The sequence below is a fragment of the Adiantum capillus-veneris genome, chromosome 27 (genome assembly GCF_014529385.1).
Source record: "Adiantum capillus-veneris isolate H3 chromosome 27, ASM1452938v2, whole genome shotgun sequence".
Lineage (NCBI taxonomy): Eukaryota > Viridiplantae > Streptophyta > Polypodiopsida > Polypodiales > Pteridaceae > Adiantum > Adiantum capillus-veneris.
The window spans coordinates 121,524,557-121,545,747 of NC_140957.1; the positions used below are offsets into that span (position 1 = coordinate 121,524,557).

Genomic DNA, 21,191 nt, shown 5'->3' on the forward strand with positions numbered 1-21,191 from the left:
TGTCTTTAACTTCAAGTATTTTGATAGTCTAAAGTGTCCAAGAGGCTGCATTGCTAATTTGGTGGCAAGCTCTTTCAGAACAGTCACTGTATTCTTGATGCAGAATTCAATCTCTAGGTTTTGGCTTCTGTTTGGAATACTGAGATAGGGGCACATATATATCGTTTCTCTGGCACACATGCTCTTGCTCATGGTCACATGTTTGCTCCACATTTGCAGTTGAATGTTGGGTTCTTGTACTGACTTTGTTTCCAATGTGCAGGTGGGAATTGTAGGTGATATACGAGCGTCCATGTTGGAAGAAATTGACTTTCAGAAAGAAGCCATTAATATTGAAGCGTTTAGAAAGTACCTAGAGACTGCAGGACTCTCAAGCCAGGCTACAGCACCACAAGTTTACAGGCATTGCAGCACTAAGCGAGTTCTTACAATGGAAAGACTTTATGGAGTGCCACTAACTGATTTGAATGCTATTAGTTCCTTGGTGGCGAATCCTGAAGCGACTCTTATAACAGCATTGAATGTATGGTATGTTCATATGCACTTTATGATGTCTTGGAAAGCTTAAAACTTGGGAATGAGTCATCTCAATTAAGTTATATTAAATTGGCCTGCCCATGTCAAGTTTTTCAGAAATAGCCAAACACATTGCTACCTTCTTGCATGTTTTGGTCTAAGGTGCCCTGTTCTATTTAAAAATAAATAAATCTATGGACAAATCTGGCTTAGCTGGAAGGGGAGCTACCAAAGTTTTGAATTGAGATCATCCCTGTTTATATCACTCCTCAATGGTTGATGCAACAATGCATTTGCTTTAGCAATTTCCTGTTAAGAGTTCTTGTTCAAATGTTGAGAGTATCCAAGGCATCAGTATGTCCCTTTTCTGTAAGCTTAGTTTGTGTACCATAGGAGAATGCCTTGTAAACTTGCACTCTTTCAGAAAGAGAGATTTTGATTATTTGGCCCATTCTATTCTTTCCAAAGGAATTTGTGATCCTTAAACTAAAGTAGGTAAGTCAGCTGCCAAGAGCGTCTATTTCCTCACAGATTTGCTTACTCTTTTGACTTTTAGTCTAAATGTTAGATTCAGTCTCCATGGATTTTTTGTACCAGGAATTGGACTGACCTGGGAAGGAGGACTGGTCCTCCCCCAATGACCCCACCCAAGAACCCTCTGCTGACTGAAAAACTTGAGAAATAAAACAGCATGGCTTGCTACTCCAAGAACACCAATTTCTCGTATGTAGGTCTTTTGAATGGCATTTGAGTTTGATGTTATGGGAGCCCTTGATTTTACCAGTAGAAGCTGATCCCTGATGTGTTGTGCATTCAAGGTCCCATAGGAAAAGTATCGACATGTTTCTTCTTCGTCTATTTCTAAGTTCTCACTGCTTTTTATGGCCCTCCAATTGAATTACTACTCTGCTGCTAAGATGCATTTTTGCTGAAACCATGGCTGAATTGAGAAAGGTCTATATATGAGAGAGAGAGAGAGAGAGAGAGAGAGAGAGAGAGAGAGAGAGAGAGAGAGAGAGAGAGAGAGAGAGAGCCTTTCCCACCCTCCTTGTTGCCCTGAGCCACAACATCCCCCCCACCTCAAGGCGTAGTGTCGTGCCGTGGCATGCATATAAGGTGAAAATGTCTTAAAAACTCACTTTCTATGCCTTTTGAATCAATGGAAACAATTGCCATCATGTACATTGTGTGCTATGTGTGGGAACAGTTGCTGCCGTTTACATATCTTAACGGGGAGTTATGGCCCTGGATGCAGCCCCGTAAGTACTTTTCTAATGTAAATGATTCCTAATATTCTTTGAGAATGTTGATGGACCTAGTGCAATGTGGTCGAGCACTTGTCTCATCTAGAAAGTTTGTTGCGGGCGAAAATGTTCAAAAATAGGAGGTGGTATGCATGGTATGCGTGACTGTGAAAAATGCATCCAGACTTCATAAAAAGAAACAAAATGAAGTTTAAAATGAAAATTGGGCTTTGGAAAATATTTCCACAAATTTAGGGATTTTGTCCAGCTCAGTTGGCATTTTTAATGTCAAAAACGAGTATCTTTGGGTCAAAAATGAAACAAATAAAAATAAAAATGGTCAGAAATGGGTCATAAATGGCTCAAAATGCCACATCAATGACGGTGCCGTCCTTGCCCAAGATGGGGTGAGCTGATTTGAAGAAAAACTTGCACTTTTAGTGTACTAATCATTCATACACAGAGGGTTCTTCTATGGTGGTCTAGTGCAGTCCCGTCCTACTTCCCTCCTGTTTTCGAGTGTGTGAGGTCCCTAATCAGGGTTTGATCTCCACAAAAAGGTGATATAAAGTGTGTGCGGAAGTCATTAAGCTTCCATGGCTGTGCGTTGATGGTGAATCGAAGGAATACTCTATGGTTTTTCGCTTAGCAAATTGGCACTGTACTTGTGCTATTGGGTCCAAGGCTACGTAGTTCGATGAAAGAGAATTGAGTTGTGTTGATCTCGTGTTCATTTGAGAGTAGAGCTCCCATGGTTGGAGTTTGAGTGTTTTTCTTTGTTTTTCTTCTTCAAATTAGTGTGTTTTTCATCCGCCAAGCTGCGAACTCTACAGCCAGAGGCCCGATGCCTTCTCACTTGTCTCGCGAACTTCTTCATATGTTTTTGGTGAACCCGACGCGAAATAAATTGGGATGAGGGTTCAAAAGCTGAATTGAAATCTTCATAAAGGTCATTCAAGCTATGGAAGACCAAGGGATGCGCTTTGACAATGCAAATGTTTCAAGCCTTTGCATTATTTATGCAACAATAGCAGGCTGTAGAGAGAAGAGAAGTGTCTACTACAAATGCATTGCACTCGGTAGTGGATAAAATGGATCAATTCAATGGTAGAAATGTATCTAAATACTTGAGGACTTATGTAAAAGTAGTGGAGCTAAACAGGGTGCCTGCATGGCGACAAGTTTTGAGCTTGTAGTCATTCGGAGCTTCGAGCACATGTAAGGGAGATAAGAGATGTGCATGGTGAAGACTGAAAAGCTTTTAAGAAAGCTCTTAAGCAAGAATATTTCATAGAGGACCCCGAACGAGTAACAAAGAGTACTTTCTTGGATTGGGTTGCTCTCAAAAAGGATGGACTATCTCCTATGGAGCTGTCAAGGGAATTCGAGCGACGATATGCACAATTGTTAACAACAAAGCATGATACCTTGGATGCTGAGAAGATTGAATTGTTTCTACAAGCTACAAGTACAAATATTTAGGAGAAATTAGAGCTACTTTTGGAAGATAAGAATTCTGAACAGGGTTTAGAAGACTGAATGGAAGAATGTCGAGGATGTAGTTTCACTTCTTGCAAAGAGGCAATGTAGATGGGATAAAATGGTGATTAACAATGTCACTCCTACTGGTCCAGAGAGTGTAGCGAAGCGGCCTACTGTGAATCTATGGACAGATGAGGCTCCCATGATAGATGAGCTTGTCAAAGGTATACGTGTCACAAGACGGGCACCACATGCCAATAGAAAAGAACAGACTGAACAGGCTTTTAGTATTTCAATAACAACTGAACTGAAAGAGAGAGACGACACGCGACACGGAGTGGCGGAATTTTACCCTAGAGAGTATTGGCCCCAAACCTTGGTGCCCCTTTCGGTATTTATTTATATTGCATCAACATAGTACAAGTTGGTACTCCAGACTCTGCACCTTCTCGAGGAAGCATGCTAGAGAATGAGCCCTAACCTCATATTTAAAGGCCCTTGGCCTAAAAAGTAGTTACAGTGAAAAGAGTCTAAAACTCAAGAGCATCTGGTGCAAAAGCAATGCCAAAAAACTGCCAGCGTAAATCACGGAAATCCGTACAACCTGCCACGTCATCAGCTAGTGCAAAACGTAGAAATCCGTACAGCCTGCCACGTCATCATGTCAGTGCAATTTTTGAAAATCTACCACGTCATCAATTGCTCTGCCAGCTTTTCCTCTGTGTGTGTGTGTGTGTGTGGGTCTTGCTTTATTTTAATCCTTTATGTCACTTGGAGGGTCTCCATAAGTTGGTTGGACTTCTTCTTTTGTTACTTGTCCTTCTTAGGGTTTAGGCCCCTCGGCCGATATCTGCAAGTTGACTCCCTTCTCCAGGGCTTTGACACGTCAGCAGTTTGTGACAATACCTGAGATGAAACTCAAGCTGGAAGATAAAGGACAACCATCGGGACAAAGGTTTCAAACTAAAGAAGGTATTGTGCATAGGTGTATATGGTATGATAGCATTGATCATGGTAGAAGGGGTTGTGATAGCCTTAATGATGCTTTGAAAAAGGACCTCGTCTTTTTTAAAGATGGTAAATTCACTTGAAGGAAATAGGTTTGCGGTTGGGAACAAATTTCGGAAAAGGAGGTATGTGCAAGAAAATGGAGGATATGGCAACCATTCTTGCCATCTCCGTAGTAGAAGGCGTTACCTATGGGGCAAAGATTGAGTATATCACAGAGAAAGGGTTAAAACATGTTGAAGATGTTTGTGAAGAGTATGATGGTCTTTGGCCATATGCAATTTCATTGGCTAGTAAAGGGAAAGTGACTAAAGAAGTGCTACATCAAACATGCAGTATTATATGTCAAGCAACAAGATGAGATAATCGAGTGGACTCATTATTAGTGCATGCTAGCGTAACCACGAAACGTTTCAAGGCCGAAACGTTTCACCTTGAAACGCGGCGTTTCACTACGAAACGTTTCAGTCCAAAATTAGAGCACAATGAAACGTGAGACCGAAACGTGCGTTTAGCGACTTTGAAACTAAAACTATGGTAACTTATTGTTAGTGAAACGGCTTGTGTTTCACTTGGTGAGCGAAACGTTTCCAGGCTCGAAACGTTTCACCTGTCCAGACATGTCAAAACGCGTTTCATGGTGATGCTGGTGCATGCTTGTATTGCCAAAAATCAAAATAATGAAGCAATTGTAGAATAAAAGCGCATGCATGATAATGGGGATGAAGGACCTTCAAAGGGGAGTACAAGAAGTGGAGGAAGAAAGGATTTGATACCTTCTCAAGAGGCTTCACCATCACAAGTGCCTCCTCGACTTGAAGTGGCTATGGAGGAATCATCAACAAAAAAGAAGAAAGAGTAGGCAAAACCTAAAGCAAAGGGCCGTGCTTACAAATTACAATCCGACATAGAAGCTGTTACAAACTTGAAGAGGGTATCGGAAGAAAGGATAAGCTCAATTGAGTCTACATTGGCTGAAGTCCTTGGCATAGCTAAGCGTGAGTTCCACGAGGAGATCATTGACATCATAATGAGAAAAAGGCAAACTCTGACGGAATCGAGTTCTTCACAATTACAGGGTGAAGAAGAGACAATAAACACACAAGGGATACATGTTTAATCAAAGCAATGTGAAGATGATAGTGTGGTTGGCTGCTTTTAGTCTTCTAGAAAAGCAAAGCATGTCCAATTTGTGGATGATGATGATGAAGATGAAGCTACTTATCGAAGGCACTACTCCAAAAGCCATTGGGCAAGAGCTACAACGGAAACCTTGGTGAAGGTGGGTGACCTTGAGGAGCCATATGTGGCATTGATAGGTCATGGCTTTGAAATCAATTTAATGTCCAAAAGCCTCTACATGAAGGGCAAGTGGCCAATAGATACAGACCATGGTTGGATGTTTAGAGCAACAAATAACTTACTTGGAGATCTCGATGGATCTTATCCAAATGTTAAGGTGACAATAGGGAATGTAAAGGATGAGCAAAACTTCTTTGTGTCGGAGATGTCAACTTATCCTCGTATCCTTGGCTACTCGAATGGAGACAAAGGTCATGGATGATGGCTCAGCTTATGCAAGGATAAGAAGGAGAGATGGACAACGGATTATCCAATTTCTCTCTATCTGCGCAGATCATGAGAGGAATCGTGACAGTCTTAGGTATCAACCACTACCAAAGGTAAGCAAAGAATTCAAGTATTACAAGGAGATGAGGGGTTTTGGGCAGGTACCATTGTAAAGCAAGATTGCGATGGTACAACAAGAGAAAGGTTCCCACTTGATACAAAAGGGCAAGAAGCTCCCTTTGTAGTTTCTTTAGGGTTATGAAAGCATGGATCAATGTGTTTTACAAAAATTGAGGACATAATGTAGAAATTTTTTTGAAGGAGAATGGTTTTCTAGAAGATAATGAGTGTATTTTAGCTATCTTTGAACAGGTTCCTTTTGTAGATACTATGGACGAGCTTAGGAGTATAATCAAAACCAGACTGTTGAAGTATGTTCCCTAGAGATGTTCAAGAAGATTGAAGCTTTTGAAGAAGAAAAAGAGTGCTATAGCAGAGGTGCGGGTCGATACCAGATACAAGTCAGTGGCAAAGAAGGTAAAACCAGTGGCATTACCTCTACCACATGATTGTAGAGAGCAGATGGAACAAGCTTCTTTGCAACCAAATCTCAGGGATTCAGGAAAGATTGGACACAAGTTTTTAGAGGAATCTTTAAAAGAAATGAAAGTTGGCTACGAGGATTTTCTGATCAAAGAAGAAATGAAGTGCTTCACAGGTATGCTTTCAAGGCATGGTAAAGCTTTTGCTTTTCAGCCACATGAAATAGGTTGTGTCAATATTAGTGTTGTGACACATTTGGTGATTTTTACTATCCCTCATGTACCTTAGAATCTACGACCAATACCGGTTCTAAAAGCTCATTTGCCAAAGCTGATAGAGCTATTGAATGAAAAGATTAGCATGGGTATATTGGAGCCTTTATGTGCACCATATTCAAACAGGTGGTTCATAGTGCCCAAGAAGAATGGAGCCTTGCGTTTTATTCAAGATATGTAACCCGTAAATAAGGTTACCATCAGGAATGTGGGTACATGACCAATTGTAGATGAATTTACAAGGGCATCTGTAGGGAGGACAATCTACTCAATGGGAGACCTCTACTTAGGCTATGACCAATTTTAGCTAGCTCTTGAAAGTAGAGAGTTGAGAACCATGAAGACACCTTTGGGATTGGTAAGAATGTGCACCTTGCCTCAAGGAGCGACCAATTCAGTAGCACACATGATGAACGGAATGAACAAGATTCTACGTGACTTCAGACCGCAAATCACAATGCCATTTCTTGATGATGTACCTATCAAAGGATGTGAAGATAACGATAAAGATGTATCTATGGATTCGAGGGGGTGTCGTAAGTTTGCTGCAGACCATGTAGTAGATTGTGAGCAGATCTTGCCTAGGTTGGAAGAAATCGATCTTACCATGTTAGGACAAAAGTCTATATTTGGAGTCAAAAAAGTGCTTATTGTGGTGCATATGTGTGGTCCGTATGGTAGAAAGCCATGTCCACAAAAGGTGAATGCAATTCAAAACATGAAAGAAACATGTACAGCTTAAAGTGAAGTTCGAAGATTTCGGGTGCATGCGGCTTCTATCTCATATGGATACCTCATTATGCACATGTAGCAGATCCTCTTTTTTGGTTGTTGAGAAAGAATCAAAAGTTTCAATGAGAGAAAGAGCATACAAAAGCCATGAGAAAGTTAAAGAAACTACTTTCATCACCAACCTTGAGGAAGGTAGATTGTACGTGTGGAAGGCCTATGGTTGTGACAGTAGATACAAGTCCTACAAGGATTGGATGGGCAATTGGACAGGATCACGAAAAAGGAACCAGGTATGTGGTGAGATTCCATTGCCCTAACACCCAATCTCACATTGAAGGGAGTGGGAGCTAAGCCGTATGGCTGCAATAGTGCGTATCGTTGACAAGGGGATAGGCTCAAGCATATAAGGGTGAGTACAGTTTCCTCTTTCAATGAAGATTATGGTTTTGTAGTTGGGGGCAATATGGGTGGTGTAATGTATGAAGCGTTCCCCACTGGATTCCTCCCAAGCCATAATACATTGGTGTTATAGAAAAGCTTCATTCACTTGGGAGTCTATTGAGGCATCATGTAGCAAGTGTATGCATCCCATCTCCCAAACCACTTCTTTATATCTTGCATCCATCTCTAGATCTTGCTTTTATGTGTCTTTTGAACTTTTTTGCTTGCTTCCCATACAATTGTATGAAGTCGACGTGAGGGGTTTTGATGCATCTTTATCATGTACTCCACAACCCTTTTTTGAAATCTTTGGTTTGCATTTTGAAGTTTTCCTCATAATGATATGGATGTTCAGGTTTGGTAGCCTTTTGGCGTGTGAATCCTTCCATGCCGATGTCCATGCAGGAAACCTGTTGGTTTTGAAAGATGGTCGTGTGGGGTTCATTGATTTTGGTAAGTTTACTCGTGCATTAAAATGATTGTCTTGGTTTTTAATTTTAACCCACAGTCTACAAGTTATGTAGTTTGGTATGGAAGCAGGTCTGGTCTATGATGTTCAGTATGCTGGTGACTTATTGGGGAATTATGACAGGCATTGTAGGCCGCATTTCGCCGGCCACGTGGGAAGCTATTGAGACATTTTTGACTTCTATTGGAAGTGGTCAGTACAATGCAATGGCAGCTGCGTTAGTCCAAATGGGTGCAACTGAAGGGAAGGTCGACGTATCCAAATTTGCAAAAGATCTAGAGAAGATTTTCACTGCTGTTCAGGTGATTGTTGGTTTGGGGAAGCAAAGCTGAATGGTTATTGGAATAATGAGAAATTATTATTTTTGACTAAACTGCAGGATTTGGACTCGGAGATAATGATCACAGCTGCAGGCGGGCCTCGCAGTGCTACTGTGGCGGCGACCCTAGCAGTCGATGAGCAGCAAGTCAATGCTTTGTTTCTTGATGTGGTATGCATTTTATCGTTCTGCTGTGGATTTTTGTTTCAGTGGAAAGTTTTCTTTGAAGTATGAATGGGTTCCTTCGCAGATTCGCGTGAGCGAGGCTTATGGTTTACAGTTTCCCAGAGAGTTTGGTCTTCTGATCAAGCAACTCCTTTATTTTGATCGCTACACACGCCTCCTTGCTCCGAACCTGAACGTTTTGGAAGATGAAAGGATAATGCTATCATCTAATCGTAGAGATGCATTCACAAATTACAGGTACAGAGGAGGACTCTGAAGATTGTACAAACTATGAAAGGTGGCCGACGACCCTAAAGTTTGTAATGTTATTAATGGCTGTATGTGGGTCTTGATTATATACTTTTTGTAATTACAACACAGGCTGGTGATGTGGTAAATAATGCCATAGCTATTCTTTAAACTACTCTTACATTTTGATCAGTAGCATGCCTTACCTACATGTTTTGAACTTGAAATGTTGATACTATACGAGGGTCAGGTCTCTTGTAAGGCTGTAAAGTAATAAATGATACTGTTTTTGCAAATGACCTTTTCATTTCTACCATGTGCCCTTGTGAGCGATTATCTCATACAGTATGTAGAGCTCAGTTGTTGTAGACTTCTTGGATTGACAGGGTAAGATTGACTGTTCAAATCCACAACTTCATCTTTGTCTTTTTCTTCACATCCTTTGATAAGACACATCATTAAAAAATGGCATTGTGATTTGAGGTATGAAGTCTTATTTTCCACACTTCTTGCTTTTGCAAAGTACTCAAGTAGCAACCAATAAGCAACGACTCTTGCTCATGACTCTTGAAATTGCTGAAGTGACACTATCAAACACATTTGATAACCCTTAACATGAGCATTGGTGTAAAACTTTTACCTACATCTCCATCAACAACCATGTTCTTTTTATCTTAATACCTTGCTTTAGATATCATATCTTCCATTGGATTATCTTTCCTTGCAATATGCCTACACTCTGGATTTAATGACTGAATGTAAGTAGTCCATGATACCATAGCCACTTCATGAGTTGAAAAATTTGTAATTATGCCATGGACAGGTAAACAATTAGTCTCCACAATCATTGTTGTCCCTATCAAGTACTCCTTGCTACATCTTAATGTTGTACAACTCCCCACAATTCCCTCTTTACATGTGCATGATTGTATTGGCAAGAACTCAAAACCTTAGCCCCAAATCTCACCATGTATCTGTGTCCTTTCTTCATCATCTTGTCCTATTGCCCATCCAATCCATGTAGGTCCCTTGTATCTACTATCATAACTACAGGTCTTCCACATGCATAGTCTTACCTTTTTCAAGGTTGGTGATGAAAGAACTAACATCTTTAAATTTCTCATGTTCTTTCCATTTAAACCTTTGATTTTTTCTCAAGAATCGATAGAGAGGATCTGCTTTATGTGCATAATGTGGTATCCAAATAAGATAGAAGATACATGCATCCAACAATCTTCACACTTTAGTTATTGTTGTACATGTTTTTTCATGTTTTTGATTGCATCCATCTTTCTTGGACAATGCCTTTTACAATAAGGACCACACATACGACCCACAATCACCACTTTATTAAAACCAAATACAAACTTTTTCATTGATAGAGTAAGATTGACTTCTTCCAACATTGTCAAAATCTTCTTACAATCTTCAATATGGTTTGCAACAAATTTACCGCACTTCCTTAAATCCACAGCTTCATCCTTGTCTTTTTTTTCACATCCTTTGATAGTCACATCATTCAAAAATGGCACTAAGGAGAGCACACACAGAGTGGGTGGAGCACACAGTGAGGGTAACGATACCTCACATATCCTTATATTATTAGGCATATATAATAAGATTAGTGATGGGTTAGTAACCTAGTTGGTGTCCGGCCAGTTGGCTTGAACACCAATAATCTCCCACTTAGAGGCCAATGTGGCCCAAGTGGCATATGTATGTACAATCTTTACGACAGTGAAGCATTCCAACAGCTTTACCTTACACCCACCATCTCAATGCAATGTGCAAACCGCTCTGAAGCTAAGCTCTTCATGAGAGCATCTATGGGGTTGTCATCTATATTAACCTTGACTACTTCGATGTACTTGCTAGCGAGTATGTCCCATATCATATGATACCTGACCTATATGTGTTTTGGCTTGAAGCATTGTGGGGAAGGAATGTGCATGATGCAAGAGAGGGAAGGAGAGAATGGGGAGAAGAAGGAAGAATACACATGCTTGGTGGAGCTTGGAGAGACGAACCTTCTTTCTCATTCTTACATTATAACCAAAGAATAACAATGGGCGGGCGTCTGGCCAAACCTAACAATCTACCACTTGAAGGTCAACGTGGCCCAAATGGCTAAAGAATGTGGGGGCTATTATGTACATCTGTACATATGTGAATCATGACCATAGCTTCACCCTACGTCCATCATATCTATGCAATATGCAAACCGCTTTGAGGCTAATCTCTTCGTTAGAGCATCCGCTGGATTTTCATCCATGTGGACTTTGGCTAACTCAATGCGTTTGCTAGCCAAAATATCCCGTATCACATGATACCTCTATGTGTTTCGACTTGGAGTGGAACACGAGGTTCTTTGCTAATACAATCGCACTCTGACTGAGCAATGTAGACTGGAGTATGGTGTATACCAAGGTCTCTGTCGTAAAATCTAATATCTAACCAACCCAAATGATTTCTCATATTAAACTGATCATTTAATGTGGGAGAATAAACACGAACAAGGGTTAGAATATAGACATGTGCTTATAGATCTATCTCAACACGGGGCCAATGATAAAGGGATCCAAATGAGAGATGGTCTGTGTCAAAGAGCAAGGATAGACAATGGAGCTTAAATACCTTAGTGTTAGCTTCATTAAAGACCTCCAAAGGTTAGTGTTAGAAGTCCTTTGACCTTAGCTAAGCTAGAGCTGTACTTGAGCTGGGAACCTGGCCCAAGCTTGAGGTGCTTTTCGTGCTTGATGACTAAGGTGCTTGAGGTGTTTGTCGTGCTTGCTGATTAAGGTGCTTGAGGTGCTTAATGACTAAGGTGCTCCATGACTAAGGTGCTTGAGGGGATAAGGTCTAAGTCAACATGATCCCTACTCAAAGGAGGAGGGGGGCAGGGGGGGGGGAGCCCTCATTGTAGGGGCTAGAGAGAGAACACACACACACACCCTCATAGAAGGTAAGCTTGGTACAAAGAAAGCATCTAGGACACTTGTCAACCTCCTCTCCATGTTGCCCTCATGGTGTGCCTAAAGCCTATTGGTTGGCCTCCCAAGGAGTACAATGATAATTTAGTTAATTTAATTAATTTTTTTATATTTATCAAGTCCTCTCTCTCAAAGGGGAAAGGTGGATACTTGTTCATACCCTTGTTGCGTGATATGCACTAAGCATGTGATTGGCTAGGCTTGAGGAGGTCCAATGAGGTGCATTGTAGTGCTAGAAGAGGGGGTTGACCAAAGCAAGGAGGGGGCTAGCTTGGGACGTATACTCTCTCTCTCTCTCTCTCTCTCTCTCTCTCTCTCATTATCCTTCTAAAGGATATGAGACTCTTCATCCATGGTGTTATCTTGGGGTTTGCTTTCACCCTTTGCAATCATTGACTACAAAAAAATATCTCGCCTATTTGGAATATATCTTGCTCTCATAGAGCTTCCAACCACGACATTTGTGGATCAGGAGGGAAAGGCCTCTCTCTCTCTCTCTCTCTCTCTCTCTCTCTCTCTCTCTCTCTCTCTCTCTCTTTCACCCTACATCCTGTTAGAGTCTATCTGACTTTCTATCCTGAATTATCATTTTGTTTCTCTCAGGTTGCTTTCAACCTTGATAAAGTATCTCTTTCTCTCTCTCTCTCTCTTGCTCTTTCTCCCTCTCTCCGTATCTGGTTATCCTTCTAGAAATAATCGGACCCTGTAGCTAGTATTGCCATAGTGTATCACTTGGATATACTTTGACCCTTGGCAATCATGGAGTTGCTTGGTTTTCCAACTATACATACTACATTGTGCTCTCCTTGGGGATAGAAACTGCTATCTACTGGTTACCCCATTAAATGGGTCTTATGCATGAACTACCTCTTAGTTAAAATGACCTTGTAATATTTTTTTTTTCATTATGGGTTTTTGATTTAACCTTTGATAGTGGATCTGGTCGACGTGTATACTTGATTTCTTTGACGATCTGAACATGGGTGAGTTTACTGTCTTTCTCTCCCATTTCTGACACGCTCTATTTGGGGAGGATGGTAGCTTGGATGCCGCACGATGCTTGAGGAAGTCGGTGGCGAGTTAAAGCCTCTCTGCCGTGCCGCGTGATCTTCTCCCGAATATAGGTCTACTGAGATGATCCGAAGCAGTTGCGCAGCCTTATAAGGTGAGCCACAGGCTCACTTAGTTTTCATTCTGCAAGAAAGTGTGTGTGTGTGTGTCCTCTCATTGTGTGCATAACCCTTCACTAAATACATTCTTCAAGCAACACCTGAGGGCTCCGAAGCATGGCCCCCAACAGGAGATCTGTGGTGGATCCTACTGAGGTTAGAAAAAGCTTTTTTGATGCAAAAATATTATAATGGTTTTTTTGTGCTCTCCCAAATGGAGGATGTTTGGGCATTGTTTAAATGAACACATAAACTTTCAAACAGATTGAAGGGAATTTATTAAGCGCTTATGGTTGGGAATTGAGGCAGGTTGTTGTATTGCTGCTCACTGGTTTTTCTTATGAAGGTTTGAGTTGCATAAATCGTAGGGTTGGGATTGAATTTGCTAGCTATTGGCTAATGTTTTGACCTCGTACTGCTGCTCTTGGAAATTCTGTTCGGATTGAGTTGTTATTGCATGAAGTTGTTTTAATGGGGTTAGATGGGCCAACTAAGCTGGCACCGATTACGGTTTGCACAACCTATTAGCTACTGCTGGATACAGGCCGATTGTAAGGGATTTTTTTTCGGATCTTGGGTCGTATTATGATGTACTATCTGCTAGCATGGATAATTTGAATTCTGGGAACTGTTTTGGGGATGGTTCTGGGTGGTTTTGGACAGCCAATACCGTAGGTATTGATGACATAAGGGTTGGTATGACCGGCTAAAGTTGCTCCTACTGCTCCTATTTGGGTACATCTAGTTAAGGCTTGGCTTAGCTTGACTTTGGGAAATGACGGTGTAAAATCTTGCTAATGCTCTTCTGGTATGAGTCTTCTCAGCAATGTGAGGATTGATTTACTAGCTGGTCTTTTTGGGCAGCTAGCTTGCATGGTATAAACATTTTTTTGGCTTTATCTTTATGGGTTGTCTCCCCCTCTTTGTTGAGATGAGTAGAACTTGGTATCGATAGAATGTTGTGGCTGGGAATTGAAACTGTAAGTAGGTTGCAAAAAGCATCATATGGTTAAAGCTTGTTTTGCTGGTTAATCTATGGATCTCTCACTAATGATTCTACTGGTTCTGTTCTCTACAGATTAGTACTAGTCATAAAGTATCTATTGAACATAAGCATTAAGAATTGTTGAGAAATGTTCTCTTACTACTGCTTCTGGCTTTCTTCTGAGAATTTGAGGCATATGATTGGGCTGGTTATGGTTGGACATGCCGACCGATTCATTACCGATTATTGGTATTGGGATGCACGGCCTTATGGAGGGGAATGATAACTCCTTTTCTGGTTTCTAATGATGTTAGGAGAAAAGACCAGCTTATTTGCATATTCTTTTACTGGCTCAGAAATTGCCTAATTATATCCTATTGCATGCAATGATGGGCTCGAATTACGGTTCAAAATTTAACATACCTAGCTAATTAAAAAGAATTTTGCATATACATTGGATATGTTTGCTGTCTATACCGGCTGACTAGCCGATCTTGTCGCATTATCCCACCTGGTTTTTACAGGTACTTGAGAAGCTATGGTCTTTCACTGATTGGTTTTGGGAAAAAGAATTTGGTGACATGAATGTACATAGGTAAAACTGACTTTGCCGATTAAATTCATTATCTCTCATTAATGGTATTCTGATATTGTTCCTATTGGAATGATACTGGTCTTCGACTTGGATAGATAATCTTGCTGGTACGGGACTTCTACAGTACTGGTACTGGTTCTCTCTTTTTGTACAGAATATGGTAAGAAAATTGTAGGGATAGTGTGGCTTATGAGAGCAGGTATTTATTTCAAAACTGCATCTCAGTTGAGAATACCCATCACTTACCCTAATCATAGTTGGCTTTCGGTCTGTTTGTCGGGCAGTAGATGCAGGATACTGGTTGCTTTTTTGTATATTATTGTACAAATTGCTGCTTAGGATACTAATAACAAACACTTTGTTTTGGTTTTGACTACATTTGGCTGCACTTAGGACTGATATGCAGTAATCGGCCTTGATTTTATGGACCTAGTATCCAGCTAATTCGGTGGACTTGACACAACAATAGGTTGTTGTTGTTTCTTTTTTTCCTGCTTGATGGTGTACAAGAACGTTATAGACCATATATACATTAGGATTCACCTCTTCTCTCTGTAACTATACCGTTGGAGTACTTTTGGTTGGTATATACCGCCTGTATATATAAAAGACTTCTTGATTTGGGCTATATGGGCTCGTAATCAACCACGGTTTGGTTTCAGACTTTTGTTAAGCTGTTGGGCTTTGCTTTGGTGCATCTAACTTGGGAGTATGCTAATGGTTGGTGTGTTGCAGATTTGTTGGTTTTATTGACTCACACTATTGATGGAAAAATGCTTCTATTGTCTTGGTCTTTTGAGAGATTCTCTGAAGGGCTGCTCTTTATTGGGGGATTACGGTTTACTATTTTTTGGCCTGTAGTAATGTATCATCTAGTTCGGGCCCTGTCGACCCCGGGATACGATTTCCAGATACTAAAACTTGACTGATACAATTCTAAAAATTGATAAAGTGTTGAACAATTGTTGATCTGAGGAAGATTTTGACTTCAAAAACTGCATTAAACTTACTTTTTTTGAAAAGCTTTAACCTTATTTAGATAATGATAAGGAACAATTGGAAAAACCTTTTTCATACTTTATTTTACACTTCAAATTAATAGAGGGATGTACAACGCAAAAGAGTTGACCTAACACTTTGATAATCTTGTTTTTTTGCATTATGGAAACTGTTACACATCATTTATATCCAAAACAACATGGATTTCTTCTTAGGCTAGTACAAGGGTGACATGGATGACAACTAAGTCACCCCAATTACCTGTTATGCGGTCTGAAAACTAACGAATAGTTTGTTTTCTTACTCTGTATGCAGGTAGGGGTGTCCTTTCCTTGGTTGCTATTTGAGAGGATGAAATGCTGTACACTTATACTGTAACATTAATCAGGACCTTCTTTCCCTAATATGGCATGATACTGAGATGTATTTTTTTGGATATTCAGTCGAAAGGAATACATGATTCCTTTTTTCTAAAGGAATACATGATTTTGTTCTATGGATTGTAGACATTGGTCTTTGTAGTTTGTCTCATGTGTCATGTATATTGTAAATAGATTAAACTCTCTCTCCTTAAGCACATGGGTGCTTTGGGTTTTAGACCTATGGCACCAGGACCTAATCTACAGGATTATTATCCTTAGGAGATGCAGCATGAAACTGGATTTTCTAGGGTAGGGAGTATCCCACACAACAATTATGACCTATGTCTTGGTTGGTTTTAGGATGGAATATCTACCAGCTCCTCTATTTAGATCTTACTAATATTGATGTTTTTTTCCTTCAGATTATCCCTGTCTCTGCTGCTCTTGACCTTTCCACCCTTCCCTTCTCCCCGGCATCCTTGCTTGTGATTAAACTTATCCAGGACCCTTTGGCGGTTTCTCTATTAAACCAATTCTCAAAGGTTACAGAAACCCATGACTCTATCATGAATCTGTTAACCTTTAATGACTGGGTTCTTATCCTCGCCAATCTGGTGGCTGAGACAAAAGAAGGAATACTTCACCTTCAAAAGTTGGCTTCTAACCTTGCTGCAATTGAAATGAGTCATATAAATCCGATCTTCTTCAGTTCTCGGCTAAAGGAGCCGACCTGTCTAACTTTATCAAGAAACTTTGTGGCCTTGCTTCTTGTTTTGCCACCACTAAATCTTTTAATCCTGCTAAGGCTCCAAAAGGCCTCTTTTGTAGGGATGATGCTGCTATTGAAGTAGTAAAAGCTTTCAGCAAGGACACAGCTCGTCTAGTGAAACTTCTTTACTAGACATGGTTCCAAAAGTCTCGAAGTGTTTTCCCTTCTTACCTACGAGACAGATTGCTATCGAAGGAATAGAGCTTGAACATCAGCTTTGGGAGCTTCACAACAAAGCTTTTGTGGCACCCATCACAATCGAGACTTGGATTTTTCTTGCAGCCTTACTTGCCTCCACTAGTGAAGACTGTCGACTGGAGACCCTCAAGGGAGTTCAGTTCTTGGATAAAGGTGACGTCATCAAAGCACCCTTTAGTATGCATTTCTTAGATTCGAGAAAATGCCCTATCTTATTTGGCATTTATGTCAGAACCAAGGGAACAATGACCTTTTCTAAACAAAGCAGTGAAGTCTATTCTGAATCAATCTGGAACATCTACCGCCCCTACATCAAATGTGCTTGCAAAGCTTTGGATGCAAAAGCTGATTGTGAGAGTAACATCCTTTGGTTTGATCATGCAATTTGGTTCCTCCTCAACCATCTGGAGGACCTCTTCCCCTCACACACAGAGGAGCATTTATTTGTTCTTGGCTTGTGGATCAGGCTAAGGAAGTTGTGAGAGACCAGATCGCTTACCTTTACTTCCGGAACTTCATGTACAAGGCTATGAAAGAGCTAAAGTCAGACACACCTAGTCATCTGCTCTCTAATTTAAGTGATTCTAAAGGCATCAAACATATCCTATCCCTTCTCAAACCTTCACTAGATGCAGAGGAGTCCCCTAACCTCAAAAGGCCTTTGTTAATGAGTTCTTCTTTACACTCGATCACATCTTTTTTATCCCTTCTTCTACACCAGGGTCCTCTGAAGGATGTAATAAAGCTAGAAGCTATGTCAAAGGTAGGGGGAAGAATCTCCCTATCAAGAAAATGTGTAACTCTTAATTATATTGCTCTTTTAGATCAATCGGACTTCTTCTGAAAAGCTGTTTTTATGCAAGGAAGAGAATCAAAAGAAGCGAACTGTTCATTGCCATTTTGCGAATTGTATTCTGGACTTGTTTACTCCAAAGAGTTTCATACAGTATGCTGTTTTACATGTGTTTAACAACACCGACAAGGTGGATGAACTAACCTTTGGTTGGACCTTTGAATATACTCCACTGAATTTCTCACTTCAGGCAAACAACCATCTTGTATGTGCTCTACCTTTGGAAATTTTTGTTCCGACTTCCAGGATTTTGGACAACATGTATGCACTACGGATCTATCTCTTATTAGTTCTAGGGAAATCAAGGAAGTATTGTGTAAAGATCTGAATCATATCCCACTCCAACCACTAAATCCACACTTGGAATTTTTCGCATTATTTGCTTGCTTGCCTAACATAGTCAAGATATTGAATTTGGACAATCTACAACATACTAGACTTGCTGATTCTCTATCCGCTTGCTTTCAAACGTGTATTGAGTCAATCCCACCTGCATGGATTAGTCAGGAAACAACATGGCTTTCCCCCTCACTATCCTCTCTGATACATAAACTAAAAAAGGATTGGTTTGTGGTAGGACTTGACAAAGCCCCTCATATACCCACTATTGTCTGTAAACACTTAACCAAGATTATGGCTCAATCAAGGCTTAAAGGACCAAAATTTTTGCTTTCTGAAATGGGTCTTGAAGAAGCCATTCGTTATCTAGATTCCTTCATGAGGTACTTTAAATTAGATACTCAAAGTTTGAAACTATCTATACTTTTTCCCACTTACAAAAGTCACAAGCATAAGTTCAGATGGATTTTAGATGCCTCCAACTGTATCATGTTACATGCCACTAATGTGATCACTGCTTGCCTCAATCTTATTCTGACCGACTTTAATAACATTTGTGAAGAAAAGTTTTTAACGGTGAAGACCTTCACTGGACTTATGATCAATAAATTCTGGCTTGTGAAGAACTCTTCTGAGGTATTCATTAATATGCCGCATAACATTGTTTCAATGTTTTCAATTGATATCACACAATGTTATGAAAACATATCCCTCTTTGGGCCTTTTGGGATTTTCTTTGTTCTCTCTCTCTCTCTCTCATTGTGTGAAGTGCAAAGTGCAAAGTGCAAGAGCTCCATCTCCTTCTCCAAGCTTGTAGAGAAGTTGAGAGCCTACACCAACACCCTTGGATACGGAATGCAAATCCAACCAAGAGCCATGCTTCAATGCTTAAGCTTGCCATCTTCTCCATCTTCATTACTATTCTATTATGTATGCTAGCAAGAAGAGTGATGGTAAGTGATGAACTATTTCTTTCTCCTACAATTGTTTCTTCTCCTTCTTCCCTACCCTCATTCCCTGCTAGCTCTCTCCACCTTTGAAGGTGTTTGAGGCCTTGGGACTGAGACTAGGGATAGTTAATGCTTTTTGAAAAGTCTATGTTATGCTCGTTATGCATGAAGCTTTCCATCTTCATTCCATCACCTAGGTCACAAGGAACACAAAGATTGTATTGTACCAAGTCTCTCTTGATGGGAGAATCTATAATACAAAAGCATATTGGAGGGGGGGGACCGGCTCCACATAAATCTGTCCTCAATTGTTGTCAAGTTCTCTAAACCCTATCTCTTGCAAAAGTATTGTTCATGCCAAGTTAATTAAGTATTATGGTTAAGTTTCTACCACTAACTCTAAGTTCACCCTCTATGTTCTCAAAATAGTCTCACAAAAATGCTCACTCTAATACTCTTAATTCCGCTATTCTGAAAGTTCATAGGCCATTTTCATTACAGTCTCCCACTAGATGAGATAACCACACATCTTCCTTACTAGAACTGGAAACTACAACATACTCTGCCTAAGTGGTGGAAGATGAAGTGCAATTCTGGAGACATGATCTCCAAACGACTGCCGCTCCAGCGAACAAGAAAATGTAGCAAGGTGTGGATCCCTAGTGTCCACACAACCCACATAATATAAATCAATGTATCCAACTATGGATGCATCGCTCTTCCCAAAGCGTAAGCACTTGCTGGTTGAGCCCTTGTATCTCAAGATGTGCTTCACTGCTCCCAATGCTTTTTGCCTGGATTTGTTTTATACTTGCTACCGCTCCCACTGCATATGCAATGTCTGACCGCGTGCTAACCATGGCGAGCATGAGACTGCCGACTGCCAAAGAATACAACACCTTTACCATCTCTGCCTTTTTAGCATCCGATTTGGGACAATCATGCTTGCTAAGTTTTTCATATGTAGCCATTTGGGTACTCAATGCATTCCCCCCTTGCATAGTAAAACGTTGCAAGACCTTGTGAATATACTCTTCCTTTGAGAGTTCAAGTTTACCACGTTTGTGATCTCTCTTGATACACATACCAAGAAAGTGATGTGCATCACCCAAATCTTTCATAGCCAATTGCTTGCTTAAGGCATCCTTGATAAGTGCAATATCATATTTTGACTTCCCGGCTATGAGCATAGCATCCACGTACAAAATCAGAATGATGAGGGAACCATCTTTCAACCTCCTTGTGTACAAGCAATGATCCTCTTGGATCCGTATGTAACCTTGGGATTGAATGTACTTATCAAACTTGATGTACCATTGCCTTGAGCCTTGCTTTAACCCATACAAAGCCTTCTTGAGTCTATACACCAGCTATGCTTGTGTTGGCTTCTTAAGCTTTATCGCAAAACCTTCTCGCTGTTTCATGTAGACATCCTCTTCAAGACCCCCATGAAGAAATACTGTCTTCACATCCATTTGGACCAATTCCATGTCCTTGATAGCTACTAGACCAAGCACAAGTGTAGTCATCATGACCACAAGAGAAAAAAATTCATCAAAATATACGCCTTTCATTTTTCTGAATCCTTTAGCAACAACCAATCTAGCCTTATACTTAGGCTTGGGATCAACTGTTGTATACTTCTTCTTGTACACCCATTTGCATGGCAATGCCTGTTTACCTGTAGGTAACTCTCTCAATTCCCAAGTTTCATTTGCTAAGATTGAGTTATACTCAGATTGCATAGCCTCTTCCCACTTCACGTTATCTTCCATTTGAATGGCCTCTTTGTAGCAAGTGGGTTCACCATAGTCAATGACTAGCAAATAGTCTAATCCTTGCTCAAAATGCTCAGGTGCATGAGATGTACAAGTGGATCTCCGAAGTGCCTAACTATTGGATTCTTCTCTCTCTAGAGAAACATGTATGTGTGTACTAGTGGAAGGTGCATCACTAGCACGTCCAATGTT

General features: G+C 40.5%; 1 protein-coding gene across 1 annotated transcript in view; it reads left to right on the forward strand.

Annotated features, from left to right (window-relative positions):
- Positions 1-9,308, forward strand: part of LOC147422669 (Protein kinase superfamily protein) — a 106,671-nt gene extending 97,363 nt beyond the window's left edge. Inside the window, exons 7-11 of the mRNA XM_086502424.1 lie at positions 263-528; positions 8,166-8,263; positions 8,403-8,581; positions 8,659-8,769; positions 8,849-9,308. Of these exons, the coding sequence (XP_086358550.1) occupies positions 263-528; positions 8,166-8,263; positions 8,403-8,581; positions 8,659-8,769; positions 8,849-9,040 (846 nt within the window). The 3' untranslated portion in view covers positions 9,041-9,308. The remainder of the gene's footprint in view (positions 1-262; positions 529-8,165; positions 8,264-8,402; positions 8,582-8,658; positions 8,770-8,848) is intronic.
- The last annotated feature ends 11,883 nt before the right edge of the window (positions 9,309-21,191 follow it).